Raw genomic sequence first — 16,523 nt, 5'->3', positions numbered from 1 at the left:
AAGTCGGGCGTCAAGACTGGCAGCGCCGCATCGAGCTCGGCGACGTCGGTGGGCACACACGGGCCTTCGCCCGTCGCGTTCCACTTCCACTTGAGGACGTCCATGAGCGTCGTCATCTCGTACTTCCAGTGCGCAGGATGCACGAAGCGACCCGTGGCCGCATCCCGACGCGCGGCCTTGAGGTCCTCGACGAGCTCGGGTGCTGGCGGCTGGCGCAGCGCCTCGAGGCGGATGACGCATCTCGCGTCCTCTTCATAGCCGCCGTCGCTCGGACACGGGTCCATGGCCAGCTGGGACGCGGCGGACGAGAGCCACCGGCGGCGCGAGACGGCGTACACACGGCGCATGGCAGACACGCGACGAATTCTTGTCTGCCACCAAACTGACGGCGCTTTCAATCTATATCCGGATGACGCCTGTATCCGGATGGCGGGGCACACAGCCACGCATTAGACAGGGTTTCGGCGTCGCGCCGAAACGGGTTGAATCTGGCGCCGTCGAATCTGGCACGACCAGATTCTAGATCCATCAAGTCTGTCGAGCAAGGATTATCTGGCGGCCTCTGCGGGGAGGCGAGCATGGCGGCCAACGCCGGTCCCGTAAGCGTCTCGAAAGTCGGGTGGGCTGTTGACGCCACCGGCGCGCTGCAACGTGATTGGCGCGTCTGGCGTCGCGTCTATCGAGCCGAATCGGCCTCGAGCTTCGATGGCGCCCAAGGGACGCTCTGTCATTTCTCGTAGAATACTAGCAAGATGCGCCCCTTGCATCTCGACACCGTCGAACATCCCAATAAGGTCGCGACGCCTTGAGGTACTGGACTACTTGTATTCAATCGCCCACCGACGACGAACCTTCTCGGCCAGAGACGCTAGTAATGTTGAAGTGGGCAGTCGTTGAATTTGAACGCGTCGAGCGTTGTGTGGACAATATGTCTGTGAAGTGGACGACCAATGTATAAATTGTTGCGGAGTGGGCCTTAGAATTTAAGCGGCTGGAGCGTAAAGTTGGTGTGGCCCGGCACGAGCTCGGTTTGTTTCCCGAGGCGGTGCGCTTGAATGAACGCCGACGAGCCATACCCCTCGGACGAGAGGAACGTGATTTCGCCGCCAAAGTACCGCGCAAAGAGCCGGCCAATCGGCAGCCCGTAGCCGCCGCCGCTGAAATGCTCGCGAAAATCGCCAGTCGCGAGCGCTTGCGGCGGCTCCTGGCTCGCCGTCGTGTGGTTGTAGTACCACAAACGGTGCCAATCGCTGCGACGGACGCCGCCAGCCACGTCCGAGATCTTGATGGTCAAATCTAGTCCATGTCGAGAATGATATTTCTGCAGTCATTTGCGCAAGAGCCCAACCTTCTTGGCCTTGGCAGATGACGACCGTGATGGGCGGCAAGTCGCCCCTGCACCACCATGATCATGGTCGTTTGCTACTGCATGGAAACACGTACCGCAGCGAGTTGGCGTGGTGCGGGAAGATTGAGATACCGTCCAAATGGTCCATCTACGAAAATCAGATGTGAGATGCTTCTACTATCGTTGCTGAATGAGGCCTTACATCGGGAATGACAAAGCCAAGGAGAGGGCTCATGTGGTTCATCTTGGGCTTGGTGTCCATGACCGAGCACGTTTCGCGGCGCGGCGATTTGGGGCCGTAGAGCTCAACCGTGGCTTGCATCGAGTTTTTCAGCAGCTCAAACACCTAAAGATCGCGATCAATAACACGCAATATTGACGCGTCGTACCATGTGATGCAAGTGCGAGCGCACATACATGAAGGGCGCTGCGCCGTTCGCAGCGACCTTGACGATGACCTTGGGCGGCGTGCCGCAGTACAGTTCGCAGAGCGCACTCGCCCGCTCGGTCGCTTCACGGACAATGTCTTGCACATCACAGAGCTTGACGCGGCCACCGTCCCTACATCGGAGCATGTTATAATGACGCTACGAGATTTGGTCGTTGTACGTCGAGTGCTGCCCGATGAGCATGCGAATGCCAATGCGCGAGAGGAAGAATGTGTCCAAGCGCGTGTTGACGCTGTCCTACGCGACGACTAGTCAATAGGCTACGATAAACTATCGCACTTGGATCTCTTGGAGACGCAGCGCGTTACGGCCCTCTTCCGTGTGGCTCACTTCTTGGAGCCCGCCGCAAATAAGCGGCACCAAGTTGGACCCGCGCTTCTTCATGGCGCGGATCATGGTCGTAAACACAGCGTCTTCTTCCTATGCACACACACATATTCCATGTCGTGCGATTCGCAGTGGCGTAGTACGAGCGTCGTCGGGACCTTGGCCGCGCGCACGCTCTCGAGGTGGTCCGTGTAGTTGCGGATGGCCATTTGAACGGCTTTTGTCTCGTTGAGCCCAATCGGCAGCTCCGAGAGCTCGACAATTGCGCTACAAGAAAGCGTGAGCGGCCATCTCGATTTGGTGAGCGACGCACCGCGCAAAGCGGATCTGCAGCTCCTTGTGCAGAAAGGCCGCCGCCTTGAGCCGCAGCTCGGGGCCGTTCGTCGCGAACGTCTTCATCTGCTGCAGCGTCAGCGGCGTCGGCGAGACCTGCGCGAGGGCCACGATCTCGTCGTGGGCGATGCCAAAGCTCCGCGCATGGCGCGTGAGGGGCTGCGGCCGGCGCAAGACGTTCATGATCATGACGGCCCCAATCTTTTTATCCGGATGGCCGCCCACCCACAAACGCCACGGAAATAGTGTGCATTCCCGGGGCCACTTGACGCTGCACACACGCGCAAGCAAGCGTTGGGAGTGGCGATCTCCTTGAAGTTGCTCGACCCATCGTCGCACGCACGACGCAGCAGCGCCAATGGCAGTGCAGCAGAGCTAAACCATGTGCCCGAGCCCTTTATTTAGTGTGAGTAATATGAAGAGTGTATTGTGATTAAAACGCATCCGAACTGGGTAAATGCGTAAAACTATATGCGTCTAACATGTTATAATTGGAGCGAGTGTTATTCCTCGAAGCGGCGTGGCGTATATAAGATCTTGAAGAGCCATGCCCGACAACAACGACGAGGTCGACTTCTCGGAGCGGCAGAACCTCTTCCGGAGCGCACCGGCGCCCCGCCAATTTACGGTCGCGGGTGTCGTGAGCACCAAGCATCGGCGCCTCGAAGACGCGGCCGGCAACGACGCGCCAGGTTCCTACACGGCCAACACCAACAAGGAGCTGCTCTGCCTCGAGTACGTGGCCAACTTTCGCAAGCAGTTTGAAGAGCTTTTGCCCGACAGTGGCCGGCCGCCATTGTACCTCTGCCCACCCAACGAGTGTGGCATTCCCAAGTTTGTGTGCACGACGATCCGCCCGACGCTGCTACCGTTCCTCGAGCTCTACAACCTCGAGAAGCTCGCCACCTTTGTCTCGGGGCTCATCGAGTACGAGCCGCTCGCAGACCCGTGCAAGCCACCGCTGTGTCTTCCGTCGCCGGCCGCGGTTCTCCACTGGCAGTCGGGCGACTCGTTCGATCTCGCGAACCTCCTCGTTTCGTTCCTCATTGGGTCGGGCTACGACGCCTACGTCGTCAACGGCTTTGCGCCGCGCTGGGTGTGCCTCCTCGACCAGAGCCGGACGCGCTGCCCGTTCCTCGATGAAATCGGCAAGCTGGACATCGAGACGTCGACCGGCAAGGTGAGCGAGAGCAAGCATGACGACGACGATACGGCCGTGCCAAAGCCCACGAGCAAGTTTGTGGCCATGATGGAGGCCAAGGAAGAGGCCCGGCGCGCTGAAATTGCGGCCATGCAAGACTGGACCAAACACTTGGACGACGACGACGACGACGACGACGACCCGCTCGATGGGAAGCGCGTGCACGCATGGGTGCTCGTCCGCGCTGGCCGGCGCGACGTGACCGAGCACGTCTTTGTCGAGCCCTCGACCGGGCGGTTGTACCCGGTCCGGGACTCGCCGTACGTGCGCATCGAGAGCGTGTGGAACCACCAAAACTACTACGTCAACATGCAGCCGCACCGACTGAGTCAGTGTCTGTATGACCTTGGAAACGCGACCGACTGGGAGTACGTCTTCTTGTCGTCCTTTGAGAAGAAGACGTCGCATGGCGACGGCAGCGATGGCAAGGTGCACGATACGCTCCTCGAAGGCGGTAGCAGCAACAACTCGGGCGACGGCAGCGACCAAGGCGGCGACAACGACGACGACAGCAACATTCTCGATGTCCCGCCGTCCTGGGTCGTCAAGCTGCACGTCGAACGCAAGCGCTACAAGCAGCGGTACGTCAACGAAGCGCAGCGCACGACGCTGTACGAGAAGAGCAAAGTCGAAGACTTTGCCGACAATACGCACGCGCAAGGCATGGTGCGGCGGCTGACGCTGTACCGCAACCGGAGCCGGACGCTCCCGATCGAGATCCGCGAGCTCTTCAAGAACCGCAAGGACAAACTGCATTTGCGCATTCGGTACCCGCTCCAAGGCAAGTTTGAAGAGCACTTTGCACCGGGTCGGCAGCCCGAAGCGTTGAAATCGCGCGTCGAGTGGAGTGGGTTTCGGCGCGAGCTGACGTTCTACACGAGCGCGCGCATGGACGGCCTCGTCAAGCGCGAAGAAGTCGTGCACAAGCACATCACCGAGACCTTTTATGGGCGCGACGACAACCTCGAGCACCGCAGCGTGACGCTCTCGGAAGAGAAGGACCACGCTGAGGCGATTGCCAAGACACCGACACCGTTTGTTCTGCCGGGTGGCGCGACCGGCGAGCTCACAGTGCGTCGCATGGCGGAAAAGTTTGGCCGAAACATTGACCGCGACGCCGACGAGGTTGCCAGAGTCCCTTGAAACCTTGATAGATGCCAAGAGCTATCCTTAGGACGCACGCAAGCGCACGTACAACGTACGCGAAGGCACGATCCGCGTTCAATTTCACTACGCCGAGGGCAAGATCACGTCGGCGAGCCGCGTGTACCACAAGGCGCCAAACACGCCCGTGGACGTCTTTCAGGTCGACCCGACGGCGGCGCGACCCAAGGAGACGCTCCTCGAGCGCGAACTCCAGGCTGTGATTCAGGTGTTGACAAGCATGCAATCTGTGTCGAGACACCGCACGTTAGATGGAGAAGGAGTGCTACAACGCGATCCGGCACGTGGACGTCGAGACGCAGGAGATCCTCAAGTACCGCAAGCGCGAAGAGGCCGCGATTACGCTCGAAACGAGCATTTTCGACGCCGAGGAAGACGAGTCCAAGGCCGACGCGGCCGAGGAGCAACGCAAGCAGAGCAAAGAGGTATGTTTCGTGTCGCATTCGAGTCTCTAATATCGTGGGTAGACCAAAGTCGAGATGGACTACTTGTCGCCGTTCTTGCACGCCGTGGGGCAGCACCACAGTGGGAGCCTTACAAAGGACGAAGCGCACAATGTGCGCGACGCGTGCTTGAAGAACCTCAAGGAGCGGCTGCTCGAGCGCGCCAACATTATTCAGACGCGGCTCGACAAGGAGAATAGCGCCCTCGCCAAGAAGCAGGCAGCGTTCCAGCGCAGCCAGCGCGAGCACGACCAGGGCACGGACGAAGAGTTTGAGCGCTTCTGCAGCGAAACCATGTTCCGGATCCAGATTCTCGAACAGCGCTTGACGCGCCACGAAGAAACCGCGCTGCAAAAGTACGCCGAGCTCGACCAGCGCCTCCACAACGAACCGCGTCTCGCCGTGCTGCACCAATAAGTTCATAGTCTTAATTGATTCTGTACAATGTCCTCGGTATTCATTCCCAGTGATATGATATCCTGTCGAGATGAAAACGCGGTGTTTTTAGCCATGGCAGTCAAAGCGACCCTTCAGACCCGCGCGTGCAGCGTGGTATCCCAAAGAGCTCGTCCACTTCCCGTGTCATTACGCAGGCGCATGCCGCCAACCGTTGCTGCTCTTGGTTCCCGCGTTAGGCGTAGTATCGGACTTCGCACGATGACAAAGTTGCGTGTTCTTGAATGCTGGACGGGTGCCATCTGTCGCCAAGTGGGTTTCATTGGTCGTTTGAACAAGTGGATTTGTCATGCCCGTCGCTCTCTCGTCGCTGCATGCGCTCATCGCCGAGATGCGCGATGCGCTTGCGTCGCACGACCTTGACCGCCTTGGCGTCTGGTCGACGAGCGGCCTCGGTCGCTGCTTCCTTGGCATTGGTACCACCTCGCTGTCATCAAGCACGCGGCTGCAATGTGCATCTAGCGGGCTTTTTCGAGTACGCAATGACCGAGCTCTCGGCCTTTACAAAGAGTCGCGTCCAGGACGACGAAGTCACGATTGCGCGCACGCACAAGGTAGTTTACTTGCCTCGGTACGCTGCGTGATGGCGATACGCTTAGATCTTGCTGCTCGTGGCGGCGGTCATTACGGACGAAGACAACTGCGTCCACGCAGGTACGACGATTGTGTTGATGGTGGCAAGTACGATGGAGTTCAAAATAGCGCAGCTGGGCCTGCACTTTGTCCTTATGAAGCTCCTCATGCACGAGCACGAGTTGATCCAAGATGTACGGATGGGACCTCGTCGCCGTATCTGCTATACCCACGCTAGGGCGCGTCGGCGGTGGTCGTCAACTGCTCGTCCAAGAAAGCCAACACGTCCGGCGTCAACACGTCCTTCCCCTTCACGTGCCTCTCTCTTTTTACAACCTTTATAACGCAACGGGTAGAACGCTGCCGCTCGAGCCCCCGACGCGCACGTGGCCGCTTTTGCAAGCACTGCCGACCGACGCCCGAGACGACGAGAACCGCGTGGTGCTCATTCGCGCGGTCAAGATGCGCATGACGGGCCAGCCAAAGACGGGGTACCTCCTGTGGGGCGCGGCAGTCATTTTGGCCCGCTGGGTCCACCTCAACCGGTACTACTCGACTCCATCTGGACTTGCTTGATGCATTTTTGCAGCGAGCGCTTCCGCGAGCGCAGCGTCCTCGAAGTCGGGAGCGGGCTTGGCCTGAGTGGTATCGTGGCTGCCGCGTACAGCCAAACGATGACCTTGACCGACTACCAGCAAGACACGCTCGACGCGCTTCAGTACAACGTCGACCTCAACTTGGACGCATCGACATCGCACGTGACGATTGAGCACCTCGATTGGGACCACCTCGACCTCGTAAACTGGTCTTCTTGCTACTGTCTTCTGAACACGGTCCTATGTAGTCGGCGCCCAAGGTTGACATCGTCATGGCCAGCGACATCATTTGCGAGCCAAGCACGGCCGAAGGCTTTGCCAACGTGGTGCGCCACCGCCTCAAGCCCAACGGTACTCGATGTTTTCAAAGCCGCCGGGTGCAGCATTCGTGTAGGCGTCGCGTACCTCGTCAATGCCACGAGCCACAGTCGGTTTGGCGTGCTCCACTTGCAAAAGCTGCTTTTGGCGCCGCCGTTTGTGACGACGATTGTGCCGGTCGAGTCGCTGCCCGAAGGCCCGTCGGCGCTCCTCGAGACGGTTTGGGACGCGAACGAGCTCAAGTACGAGCACTACACGATCCGACTGGCCGCCACAGATGCATAAGAAGCAGGAATAGCAAGAGCACACTGGTGTATCGACGTGTCATAAGCGGCTTAGAGCATCGGGCCGCGCGGGTGCTGCCGGTCCTGCGTCATTGCAAACTTGTCGAGCACCGCGTTCGTGCACGTAATGCCCTTTGTGATCGTCGCCAAGTACGTGACGAGGAGCGTGTCATTGTACTCCTAGACCGGCACGTACAGATGTGTGAACAGCCAGAAATTGGTAGTACCTGGGAAAACGTCGATGCAAAGAGGTCCGAACGCATTGCGGGGAGCTGTTGGCAAATGCTCGCGACTTGGCGGAGCAGCGCGTGGTCCACAGGGATATCACCTAGGCGCTGAGACTTCACGACGACGCAGCCAGCGAGGTCAGTGTACCTCGCTTGGTCGCTTCAAGGTACGCGCGCAAGACACCGAGCTGCTTGTCGAGCATCAGGATCGCATCACGCATCGAGCCGAGACCGCCATGGACTATGAAACACATAGTCATGGAACATGCAATGGATGCCACGTACGGGACGACTCGGTGGCGGCGCCGCCGGGGGCCACCTTGGAGATGTGGTCGAGCGCAATGCCCTCCGACTCGGTCGTGTGCACTTTGAACTGCGTCTTGACAAAGAGCATCGTCGGTGTGTTGTTGAGCATGTGGAGCTCCGACTCGTAGAGCGAGAGCGGCAGCTTGAGCTTGACGTGTTCGCCCTTGGTCGCCGGTGGCGGCGTCGGGTCCAGCACGAGGAAGAGTGGGCTTTCGTTGAACTCCATGAGCTACGCCAATGTTCATATAGACATGCATCTAAAGCAGAGGGTTACCATGCGGTGCGTGGCCAAGTCGGAGGGCTGAATCTTGTCCTGGACCGCGTACCAGCCGAGAAACTCAAAGCCGGGAAAGACCTTGGCAAACTGCTCCGTGCGCTCCGTCAAAAAGGTCTTGAGCGTCGCGGGGCTGTCCGCCGACTGGAGCTCGGCGGGCGTCGGCAGCTCGAACGAGTCCATGACCTCGATGTTGCGGCCCTTCTGGATGCCAAAGAGTGCGCCCATGACCTGCTTGGCCCCGGCATGGGCCCGTGTCCAGTGGTCGCAGAGGTTCATGAGCACGAGGGGATGGACGCGGACGTCCGCGCGGCCCTCGGCGCCGGCGTCCCCAGCCCCGCGCTTCTCGGTCTCGGCCACGGCCATCGTCGCCATGTCGCTCTGACTCATTCTTGTGGAAATGGAAACCTGGCGCGTGCGGATTTCGATAGGCACGTCGTGTGATTGGGCAATACACTTGAATTTTAACCAATCCCATGGCGGTATCGCACCCGACGGTGACGCTGGGTAATGAAGGACATGTTGTACACGCAATCATGATGCTGATGCACGGTATGGGTTGAATACGGAATGTATACATCATAAATTATACCAACTACACTCTAAACAGTTATAAACTTGCAGCCGCGGATCCCGACGTCTCGCCCGCGTCCGGGCCCTCCATCGACTCGAGGTTCATATCGCGGCGGTTGCGGCTCGGCTCAAGGCCGTCGGTGGCAGCACCCTCGGGGTTCTGGTCCATTTCCAACGGGGGTGGTGACGCGTCCGGGTTGAGTCCTGGCTGCGAGTTGCTCGTCACGATGCGGCGGGAGGTTGCCGACCGCGCATATTGCCGCTGGAGCTTGCTCTTGGTCAAGAAGCGCTGGATAACGACGCTCGCCGAGTACTCTTTGACGGGCCCGACTTCGCGCTGGAGGAGTCGCTCCTTTTGCTTTTTGCCCCGCCGGCGGTGCCAAATCTCTTCAAATTGCTTGTTGATGCCCATCTGGTCCATGAGCTTGTTGATCTCGGCGTGCTTGGCGGGGTCGCCCTACCCCCATGATGATGCGAGACCGCGTTGCACGTCGGCGTACCTCGGCCAGCACCCGCGTCACGAGGGCCCGGGGTACGTCTTTGAAATGCACGTAGACTTTGTCATAGATGGGAATGTCAAGCTGACCTACGGTATGTGTGAGACCTCATGAGCGATGCAGTGAGGAGCCACCGATGGCAATGACGACGCGGCGCCGTGTAAAGCCCGGCACCGCCTTGAAGCCAAACGGGGGGTACACGGTGTAGAGAAAGTCTGCGAGCTCTTCGGCCGTGATCAAGCCGCTCCCGCGCGGATCAAAGTCGGCCCAGCGCTCGGCAAATTCAGCGAGCGTGTTGGCGTTCACGGGCGAGTCGGTGGACGAGTCGCCAATCGCGTCAATCACGATACCAGAGAAGAGGTTCATGCCAAGGTACCCGATGATGAGGTACATCGAGTACATGTACGGGATGATCCCCCACGTGCCGCAGCCGTCGAGCGGGACGCAGTCAAACTCGGTGTCGTTAAAGCCGCACATGCTCGCGTTGTACGACCGGTCGACGCAGTTCGGGTTGGTCGCTGGCGACGTGTAGTAGACTTCCCACGTAAAGTTGTTCCAGTTCTCGCCCGTGCTGTACCCAATGAGGGCTTGGAGCGCGCGGAAGAAGTTTTGAAAGTTCTGGTACTTGTGGATGAGCTGGTTGTCGAGCGCCACTTTGGCGAAAAACTGGACACCGAGCGCCGAGTAAATGTAGAAGAGGAGCATGAGCAAGCTCGTGACGTTGATGACGGCCGGGAGCGACACGATGAGCGTATCGATGAGGTTCTTCATCGTCTTGGCCTGCTTGATGAGGCGGAGCGCGCGCCCGACGCGGAAGACACGGACGACCGTGATCGCCGTGCCAAGACTCAGCGACTTTGTAAAGAACGGGAGGAGGATGCTAACGACCGTGAGGACGACGATGACGAGGTCGAACCGATTCCATGTGTCGTCAAAGTACGCCCACCCAAACGCGTTGAGTTTGAGGAACGCTTCGACGGCAAAGACGCCGGTAAACACATAGTTGGACACCGTGAGGCCGTTCTGGAACGCGATGCTGTCGCCAAATTGGTCCATGCACATGGTGAGAATGTTGAGAAAGATGCACGCAGTCACAAAGTACTCGGTGTAGCGATAGTGCACGATCTCAAAACAGCGTTTTCGGAACGGCTCTTTGGGCGACGGGTAGTACACTTGGGGCGCGAGCGCGAGGACTTTTTTTTGCAGTTTGATCCACTTGATTTGCTCTTCGGTGACGACAGCGCCGTACGACTCGCGGCAAAAGCTGTCGCAGAGGATGCCAATGAAGAGGTTGGTCACAAACCACGCGCACACAATCATGTAGACCCACCACCAGAGGATCATCCACAGATTCGTGTTCATGATGGGCTGCATGTCTTCGCCCGTCGCGTCGACGCCCGCCATGGCCGCGAGCGACCACGCTTCCATCGTCGTCAGCTCGTACAACCCACCGACGGCCCAGAAAATGTTGTCGAATTTCTGTGGCACGACCGGGCTCCAGGTCGTATTTTGGGTCGACGCGAAGCAGAGGCAGATTTGCTTGGACGTGGGCTTGTAGTTGTCGGCAAACGGCCCGCAGTCGGTTGTGTTCCATACGGCTGCATACGGCGCTCTTTGAGCAAGCGTCATGTCCTTCCACGCGACCGGGTACGTCATCGTGTCGATACTCGTCATGTTGGTCACAAAGTCTCCGTTGTACCCGGACGGAAACCACGGGGGGAACGCCGGTGTGCCTGTGCCTTGGGTGTACGTGTACGGGCTGATCGAGCACGAGTTGAAGGCGCCCTTGAAAAAGGTGACCCCCATCAAGCCAAAGATGAAGAGCATGAAGAGGAAGAAGACGAGCGCGTTGATGATGTCGGGAATGCACCGGAAGAGCGTGTTGACAACGATCTTGAGCTGCGGCAGCTTGTTGATGACGCGAAGCGGGCGCAAGGCGCGAAGCCCCCGCAGCGCGCGCAGCGCCGAGAGCGCGCCGTTGCCACCCCCAATCATATACGGCAAGACCGAGACGGTCACGATGAAGCCATCGAGAAGCCGCCACGCGTCCTTGACGTACGCGTCTTTGCCAAAGAAGAGCCCTTTGGCGATGACCGTGAGGCCCAACTCGATCGAGAAGAGGATCGCAAAGAGGTTGTTGGAGACCGCAATCGAGAGTCCGAGCGACGAATTCGGGTCCAGCAGCGGCGTGTCAATGGCGGTAAAGATGCACGACACAAACACCGAGAGCGATATGAACCACGACCACTCGCGCCGCTTGAGCAAGCCGACGCAGCTCGCCCGAAGGACGTTCTCGGGCGCAAAGACAAAGAGGCTGTAGCCCTTGTTGAGGTGGAACTTGGCATGCTCGCGCTTCTCTTCGGCAATTGGGTCGTACACGGTCGCGTCAAAGAACGTTAGCAATTGAAACATCGCGCGCTTGGCCCGACGCACGTTGCGGACGACGTGCCCTGGCGGCTCTTTCGCGTCGTCGGTGGCGTCGTCAAGGATCGTTTCGGTGCTATCGCCTTCGTCGTCGTCCATGCACGCACCCACGAGAATCGCGAGAAACATGTTCATGACGACCCAAACGCCCAGCACGATGATCGAAGCATGGTACACGGGCGAGGCCCACCCGACGCTGATCCAGCCGTCGTACGTGACGCTCGGAAAGTTGTCGTATGTGATGACTTGGAAGACGGTAAAGACAGCCCATGTCACGCTGTCATAGTTGCTACGATGCAGTTGCGACGTAGGGTTGGTATTGTTGAACGGCAGCGCCAAGTTGTTTTGGTCAAATTGATACTTGGTCGCAAAAATCTAGTCGCGCCATCAGAAACAAACAAACAATAGGGTCGCGATGAGTACCTCCATGCCGAGGAGCGCAAAGATGTAGCAAAAAATGACGAGGAAGAAGAGAAAGTTGAGAATCTCGCCAAACGACTTCATAATGGCCGTCAAGAGTTTGTTGAGACCCTTCCATGCCCGTGCAATCTTGAGCGCGCGGAGGGCGCGAAACGACGTGAACGCACCAGGCCCCCCCGGCGTGCCGTCGATGAACGTCGGCGGGTTGGTCGCAAACTCGATCGCACCCAAAAGCACGGTGAGCAAGTCGAATCGATTAAACTTGTCGCTACACATCGTAGCGTTAGACAAAGGCAGAGCACACACACGCGTACCGCCAGAACGGACCAAAGCCGATACCGAGCATTTTGACGCTCGACTCCCACACAAAATAGAGGAGGAAGACGAAGTTGACGATTTCGCTGTTGTACATGAAGGCATCGGTTTGGTTGGCGTGGTTGAGCGACATGACAAAGATGTTGCCGACCGTTATGGCGAGACCAAACTGCCGAAAGTTGTCGTTGAGGACGAGCTTCCTTGCCGCCGCCCGCAGGATGACCATGTGGCGCGACGCTGCCGAGCCGACAACGACGTCGCCCAGATGCTGGTGGTCCGGATGGGCCGCCACGACCACGTTGGGCTCTCCCGCCTTGTTGTTTGCGATCGCTTGGGACTGCACAGCCGAGAGACGCGACTTGATGCTGGCATGCAGCTCGGCAATGAGCTTGGCCCTACATGTATGCTTGCATGTCACGACGACCACGTCAACTTTTCGTACTCGTTGGCGCGGGCTATTTTCTCTTGGTTCTCTTTGGCCTTGTCAAACTCGGTACAAAGCACGGCCATGTTGAGCTGCAAGAGGAAGCACATGCCAAAGAAGAGAAGCGCGTTGAAGTAGATGGCCGCGACCGCGGGGTTGCCCGCACATTGCGTCTGAGCAAACATAAGTCGGCAAACGAGGTGTTTGAAGCGACGTACCATTTCCGTAAGTGCCATCCACCCGGATGCAGTGACCACTTGGAGGATGATCATGAACGTGTTGCCGAGATTGTCAAAGTTGGTAAACCCAAAGTTGAGGTTGGACGTAAACGTTGGCTGGGCCATGATCGAGTAAGACCATTCGCGTGTCGCAATGTCCAGAAACCGTGGGCGGCCGTCGCTGTCGTAGTTGGAGCCGCACCACGTCTTGAGGCCGCACTGCCGACCGACTTCACCGGCCTCGACGCAGAAACGCGTGTAGATTGTCGGGTCGGCGTCCGTATCGAGCGGCCAAAAGCACCCCATGGGTTGCGTCCACGTGTCGTTGACCTCGTACGGGACGCCTTCTGTCTTGTTGCAGCGGTACCATGAAGGGTTGGCAAGGACTTGGTTCAGATACGCCTGGCTCACAGGGTACGCACCGACGGGAGCGGTCGCCGGGTCAAATGGCAGTGCAATCGGGAAGGGCGTGAGGCGGCAGCGCGGGTGGAACCCGCCGCGCCAAATTTCCATACCGAGAATCGCAAACACAATGTAGCTGAACGAGAGCAAGATGGCCACGTTTCCGAGTGCTGGTAGACTGGCGAGGAGCGAGTTGGTGAGGATCTTGAGACCGGGAAACGAGTGCAGCGTCCGCAGCGGCCGAAGGACGCGCAGGACGCGGATAAAGCCAACGCGGATGTTGAGCCAATTGAGCATGCTATAGTGCCATAAGAAATGATTTGAACCCCTTAGCGTCGTACCCGGAGAGCACAATGACAAAGTCGAGGCGGTTCCAGTTGTTGCTCAAGTACGCGCCTTCGCCAACGACAAAGCCCATGGCCACAATCTTGATGGCCATTTCAGCTGCGAAGAAGTAGAGGCTAATCGAGTTGAAGAGCTCGATAAAGCGGTTGTAGCCCACGTTCGGGTTGGGGCCCTCGGCCCACGCTTTCTCGTAGTCGACGAGGCCCAGGATCGCAGTGTTGAAGCACACGACGAGGATCACGATCCGGTCAAACCACGGCGACTGGAAGATCTTGATGCACACTCTTCGGAAAGGGTGCTTGACCGTGAGGCACCCGAGCGAGATGCGCTGCACCTGCATGAGGCATGAGAAAGACGTCTAGATTCCGAGCCCACGTACCTTCTTCGCATCGCGGTACGTTCGACCCATGCTCGCCTTTTGCATCAAGGCGGACATCTGCGCTGGCGCGCTCAGGCCCATGCTGCTGCTGCCTCCGTTCGCGGCTGTTTCACGACTTGGCCCAAAGGTTGTTTTTCGTTTTCAGGATCTATCTTTAGACATGCCTTATTCGAGGCCGAAAGTCCGAAAGTCCGTAAAAAGGACTTGACGATGGAGGACGCAACGGACCGCGCCAAGGAGCTCGCGCGCGCCCGCGCCGCCCGGAAACGCTACCGCGAGACGCCGGAAGAGAAGGAGGAACGGTTGGCGAAAGGCCGACTGCGCATGGCCAAGCTGCGTCGCAGCGAGGGCGCCGACGAGGCGGCGCGGCGCCGGGAGAAGAACCGCGCCCGTGTGGCCGCGCGCCGGCAGCTCGCCTCGGACGACGAAAAGGAAAAGTGGAAGCAGCAGGCCCGCGAGCGAGCGCGCCTGCGACGAGAGAGTGAGACGCTAGAGGCGCGCAATCTTCGGCGCGAGCATGACCGACTGCGCATGCAGCAAAAGCGGGCCCAAACCGACGAGTTCAAGGTGTCCTTCTCCATGTACATGGCCGACGCACGGAGCGCAACTTGCATCGACCCCGACAACATCGTGCTCGACCACGATGACGTCATGGGGGAGAGGCCTACGGATCCGACTGTGGCCGACGATGACGACGTGGCCCACGGGCTGTGGCCCGACAAACCATTTTGCTAACATCCACTCGAAACATTTTTATCGAATGAGGGCTTCGTACAACTTGCTACATGTTACAGAGCCTTTACAGCATTTAGAAGGAGACGCTTCACGTAATGGCCGTCGCCGCCTCATGCGCCTCGGCGTCCACCGACATGAGACACTCTCCGTGGACCGCCGCCGACTCGCACGGAGGCTCGGGGTCTGCCGACGATCCCTCGGTGGCAGCGATCTTGGCGCGCAATCGCTTGGCACGCGCGCGTTGGACGAAGCGCTGGATCATGATGGTGGCCGAGTACTCCTTGACGCGGCCGACCTCTCGCATCGAGAGCCGGTCCTTTTGCTTCTTGCCGCGCCGGCGGTGCCAGAGTTCGTCAAACTGCTTGTTGATGCCGAGTTGGTCCATGAGCTTGTTGATTTCGTTGTACTTGGTGACGCTGCCCTAATTTATAGCCTTCAGACCCCATCATGCACGACATGCACGACAGGACCTACCTCGGCCAAGACGCGCATGACGAGGGCCCGCGGCACGTCCTTGAAGTGGACGTAGATCTTGTCGTAGACGGGAATATCGAGTTCTCCTACGCAAGACTTGAGCATGTCAGTCGCAACGCACAATGACATACCAATCGCAATGACGACACGGCGTCGTGTAAAGCCCGGCACGGACTTGAAGCCAAACGGGGGGTACACGGTGTAGAGAAAGTCCGCGAGCTCTTCGGCCGTGATCAAGCCGCCGCCCTGCGGGTCAAACTCGGCCCAACGGTCCGCAAACTCGGCCAGCGTCGCGGGGTTCACGGGGGACGCGGCGGACGAGTCGCCAATCGCGTCAATCACGATACCGGAGAAGAGGTTCATGCCAAGGTACCCGATGATGAGGTACATCGAGTACATGAAGGGCACAATAAACCACGAGCCGCAGCCGTCGAGTGGAATGCAGTCCGGGTCCGTGTCGTTGAAGCCGCACATGTGGTCGTTGAAGGTGCGATCGTCGCAGTTCGGGTTGGTCGCTGGCGACGTGTAGTAGATTTCCCACGTAAAGTTGTTCCAGTTCTCGCCCGTGCTAAAGCCAATGAGGGCTTGGAGCGCGCGGAAGAAATTTTGAAAGTTCTGGTACGAATGGATGAGCTGGTTGTCGAATGCCACTTTGGCAAAGAGCTGGACGCCGACGGCCGAGTAAATGTAGAAGAGGAGCATGAGCAAGCTCGTGACGTTTCCCACCGCTGGCAGCGACACGGTGAGCGTGTCGAAGAGGTTTTTCATGAGCTTGGCCTTCTTGATGAGCCGGAGCGCGCGCCCGACGCGGAAGACGCGGACGACGGTCAGCTCGGCGCCGAGACTCACGGACGTTGTCACGAGCGGCAAGATAATGCTCACCAAGGCAAACACGACGATGGTAAAGTCGAACCGGTTCCATGCGTCGTCAAAGTAGGCGTAGCCAAACGCGTTGAGTTTGAGAATCGCTTCGCACGTAAAGATGCCGGTGAAGACGCTGTTGAGAACCGAGAGCGCC

At 58.8% G+C, this 16,523-nt stretch overlaps 8 protein-coding genes across 8 annotated transcripts in view; 3 read left to right on the top strand and 5 right to left on the bottom strand.

Moving 5' to 3' along the window:
- The window catches only part of SDRG_09011 (hypothetical protein), a gene marked incomplete at both ends in the record, with an annotated part of 1,203 nt that extends 856 nt beyond the window's left edge, over positions 1-347 (bottom strand). The window contains one exon of the mRNA XM_008614920.1: positions 59-347. Coding sequence (XP_008613142.1) covers positions 59-347 — 289 coding nt within the window. The remainder of the gene's footprint in view (positions 1-58) is intronic.
- A 535-nt stretch (positions 348-882) lies between these two features.
- Positions 883-2,657, bottom strand: SDRG_09010 (hypothetical protein). The gene is made up of 9 exons (XM_008614919.1): positions 2,438-2,657; positions 2,268-2,391; positions 2,077-2,217; positions 1,958-2,034; positions 1,738-1,909; positions 1,551-1,694; positions 1,444-1,496; positions 1,349-1,395; positions 883-1,296 (listed from the first exon to the last, which is right to left on the bottom strand). Exons 1-9 carry the CDS (start codon positions 2,644-2,646, stop codon positions 977-979), a joined length of 1,287 nt encoding a protein of 428 aa, XP_008613141.1. The 5' UTR covers positions 2,647-2,657; the 3' UTR covers positions 883-976.
- Positions 2,658-2,981: 324 nt separating this feature from the next.
- Positions 2,982-5,731, top strand: SDRG_09009 (hypothetical protein). The gene is made up of 4 exons (XM_008614918.1): positions 2,982-4,783; positions 4,833-5,030; positions 5,074-5,247; positions 5,290-5,731. Exons 1-4 carry the CDS (start codon positions 3,005-3,007, stop codon positions 5,680-5,682), a joined length of 2,544 nt encoding a protein of 847 aa, XP_008613140.1. The 5' UTR covers positions 2,982-3,004; the 3' UTR covers positions 5,683-5,731.
- A 279-nt stretch (positions 5,732-6,010) lies between these two features.
- SDRG_09008 (hypothetical protein) lies at positions 6,011-7,493 on the top strand (the record flags this gene model as incomplete). The annotated part of the gene is made up of 9 exons (XM_008614917.1): positions 6,011-6,137; positions 6,184-6,275; positions 6,321-6,375; positions 6,424-6,488; positions 6,533-6,609; positions 6,651-6,839; positions 6,884-7,091; positions 7,139-7,241; positions 7,285-7,493. The coding sequence occupies 9 exons, from the start codon at positions 6,011-6,013 to the stop codon at positions 7,491-7,493; spliced, it is 1,125 nt and encodes a 374-aa protein (XP_008613139.1).
- Positions 7,436-8,741, bottom strand: SDRG_09007 (hypothetical protein). Its single transcript, XM_008614916.1, has 5 exons — positions 8,300-8,741; positions 8,005-8,254; positions 7,868-7,960; positions 7,720-7,820; positions 7,436-7,672 (listed from the first exon to the last, which is right to left on the bottom strand). The coding sequence occupies exons 1-5, from the start codon at positions 8,687-8,689 to the stop codon at positions 7,544-7,546; spliced, it is 963 nt and encodes a 320-aa protein (XP_008613138.1). The 5' UTR covers positions 8,690-8,741; the 3' UTR covers positions 7,436-7,543.
- A 111-nt stretch (positions 8,742-8,852) lies between these two features.
- SDRG_09006 (hypothetical protein) lies at positions 8,853-14,400 on the bottom strand. The gene is made up of 9 exons (XM_008614915.1): positions 14,297-14,400; positions 13,914-14,251; positions 13,171-13,870; positions 12,971-13,125; positions 12,528-12,923; positions 12,217-12,481; positions 9,504-12,168; positions 9,373-9,458; positions 8,853-9,329 (listed from the first exon to the last, which is right to left on the bottom strand). The coding sequence occupies exons 1-9, from the start codon at positions 14,375-14,377 to the stop codon at positions 8,910-8,912; spliced, it is 5,106 nt and encodes a 1,701-aa protein (XP_008613137.1). The 5' UTR covers positions 14,378-14,400; the 3' UTR covers positions 8,853-8,909.
- Positions 14,401-14,479: 79 nt separating this feature from the next.
- Positions 14,480-15,069, top strand: SDRG_09005 (hypothetical protein). Its single transcript, XM_008614914.1, has one exon. It carries the CDS (start codon positions 14,507-14,509, stop codon positions 15,029-15,031), a length of 525 nt encoding a protein of 174 aa, XP_008613136.1. The 5' UTR covers positions 14,480-14,506; the 3' UTR covers positions 15,032-15,069.
- SDRG_09004 (hypothetical protein) overlaps positions 15,058-16,523 on the bottom strand; it is a 5,453-nt gene continuing 3,987 nt past the window's right edge. The window contains exons 7-9 of the mRNA XM_008614913.1: positions 15,637-16,502; positions 15,506-15,591; positions 15,058-15,452 (exon numbers count right to left, since the gene is read on the bottom strand). Of these exons, the coding sequence (XP_008613135.1) occupies positions 15,120-15,452; positions 15,506-15,591; positions 15,637-16,502 (1,285 nt within the window). The 3' untranslated portion in view covers positions 15,058-15,119. The remainder of the gene's footprint in view (positions 15,453-15,505; positions 15,592-15,636; positions 16,503-16,523) is intronic.

This window comes from Saprolegnia diclina (genome assembly GCF_000281045.1).
Source record: "Saprolegnia diclina VS20 unplaced genomic scaffold supercont1.28, whole genome shotgun sequence".
Lineage (NCBI taxonomy): Eukaryota > Oomycota > Saprolegniomycetes > Saprolegniales > Saprolegniaceae > Saprolegnia > Saprolegnia diclina.
Note: the sequence above shows the minus strand (reverse complement) of the source record. Positions and strands in the feature narration are given on the sequence as shown.

What these genes read in the sequence shown, in the direction of transcription:
- SDRG_09010 (XM_008614919.1), bottom strand. Translation starts at nt 2,646, where the DNA reads ATGATCATGAACGTCTTGCGCCGGCCGCAGCCCCTCACGCGCCATGCG. An exon ending in CTCATCGGGCAGCACTCGAC is followed by an intron (nt 1,910 to 1,957) that starts GTACAACGACCA and finishes GCTCCGATGTAG; the next exon opens with GGACGGTGGCCGCGTCAAGC. An exon ending in TTGGCTTTGTCATTCCCGAT is followed by an intron (nt 1,497 to 1,550) that starts GTAAGGCCTCAT and finishes TGATTTTCGTAG; the next exon opens with ATGGACCATTTGGACGGTAT.
- SDRG_09009 (XM_008614918.1), top strand. Translation starts at nt 3,005, where the DNA reads ATGCCCGACAACAACGACGAGGTCGACTTCTCGGAGCGGCAGAACCTC. An exon ending in TTGACCGCGACGCCGACGAG is followed by an intron (nt 4,784 to 4,832) that starts GTTGCCAGAGTC and finishes AGCTATCCTTAG; the next exon opens with GACGCACGCAAGCGCACGTA. An exon ending in AACGCAAGCAGAGCAAAGAG is followed by an intron (nt 5,248 to 5,289) that starts GTATGTTTCGTG and finishes TATCGTGGGTAG; the next exon opens with ACCAAAGTCGAGATGGACTA.
- SDRG_09007 (XM_008614916.1), bottom strand. Translation starts at nt 8,689, where the DNA reads ATGAGTCAGAGCGACATGGCGACGATGGCCGTGGCCGAGACCGAGAAG. An exon ending in CCTTGAAGCGACCAAGCGAG is followed by an intron (nt 7,821 to 7,867) that starts GTACACTGACCT and finishes CTCAGCGCCTAG; the next exon opens with GTGATATCCCTGTGGACCAC. An exon ending in TTGCATCGACGTTTTCCCAG is followed by an intron (nt 7,673 to 7,719) that starts GTACTACCAATT and finishes GTGCCGGTCTAG; the next exon opens with GAGTACAATGACACGCTCCT.
- SDRG_09006 (XM_008614915.1), bottom strand. Translation starts at nt 14,377, where the DNA reads ATGGGCCTGAGCGCGCCAGCGCAGATGTCCGCCTTGATGCAAAAGGCG. An exon ending in GGCTTTGGTCCGTTCTGGCG is followed by an intron (nt 12,482 to 12,527) that starts GTACGCGTGTGT and finishes TACGATGTGTAG; the next exon opens with CGACAAGTTTAATCGATTCG. An exon ending in TGACGCGGGTGCTGGCCGAG is followed by an intron (nt 9,330 to 9,372) that starts GTACGCCGACGT and finishes TCATGGGGGTAG; the next exon opens with GGCGACCCCGCCAAGCACGC.
- SDRG_09005 (XM_008614914.1), top strand. Translation starts at nt 14,507, where the DNA reads ATGGAGGACGCAACGGACCGCGCCAAGGAGCTCGCGCGCGCCCGCGCC.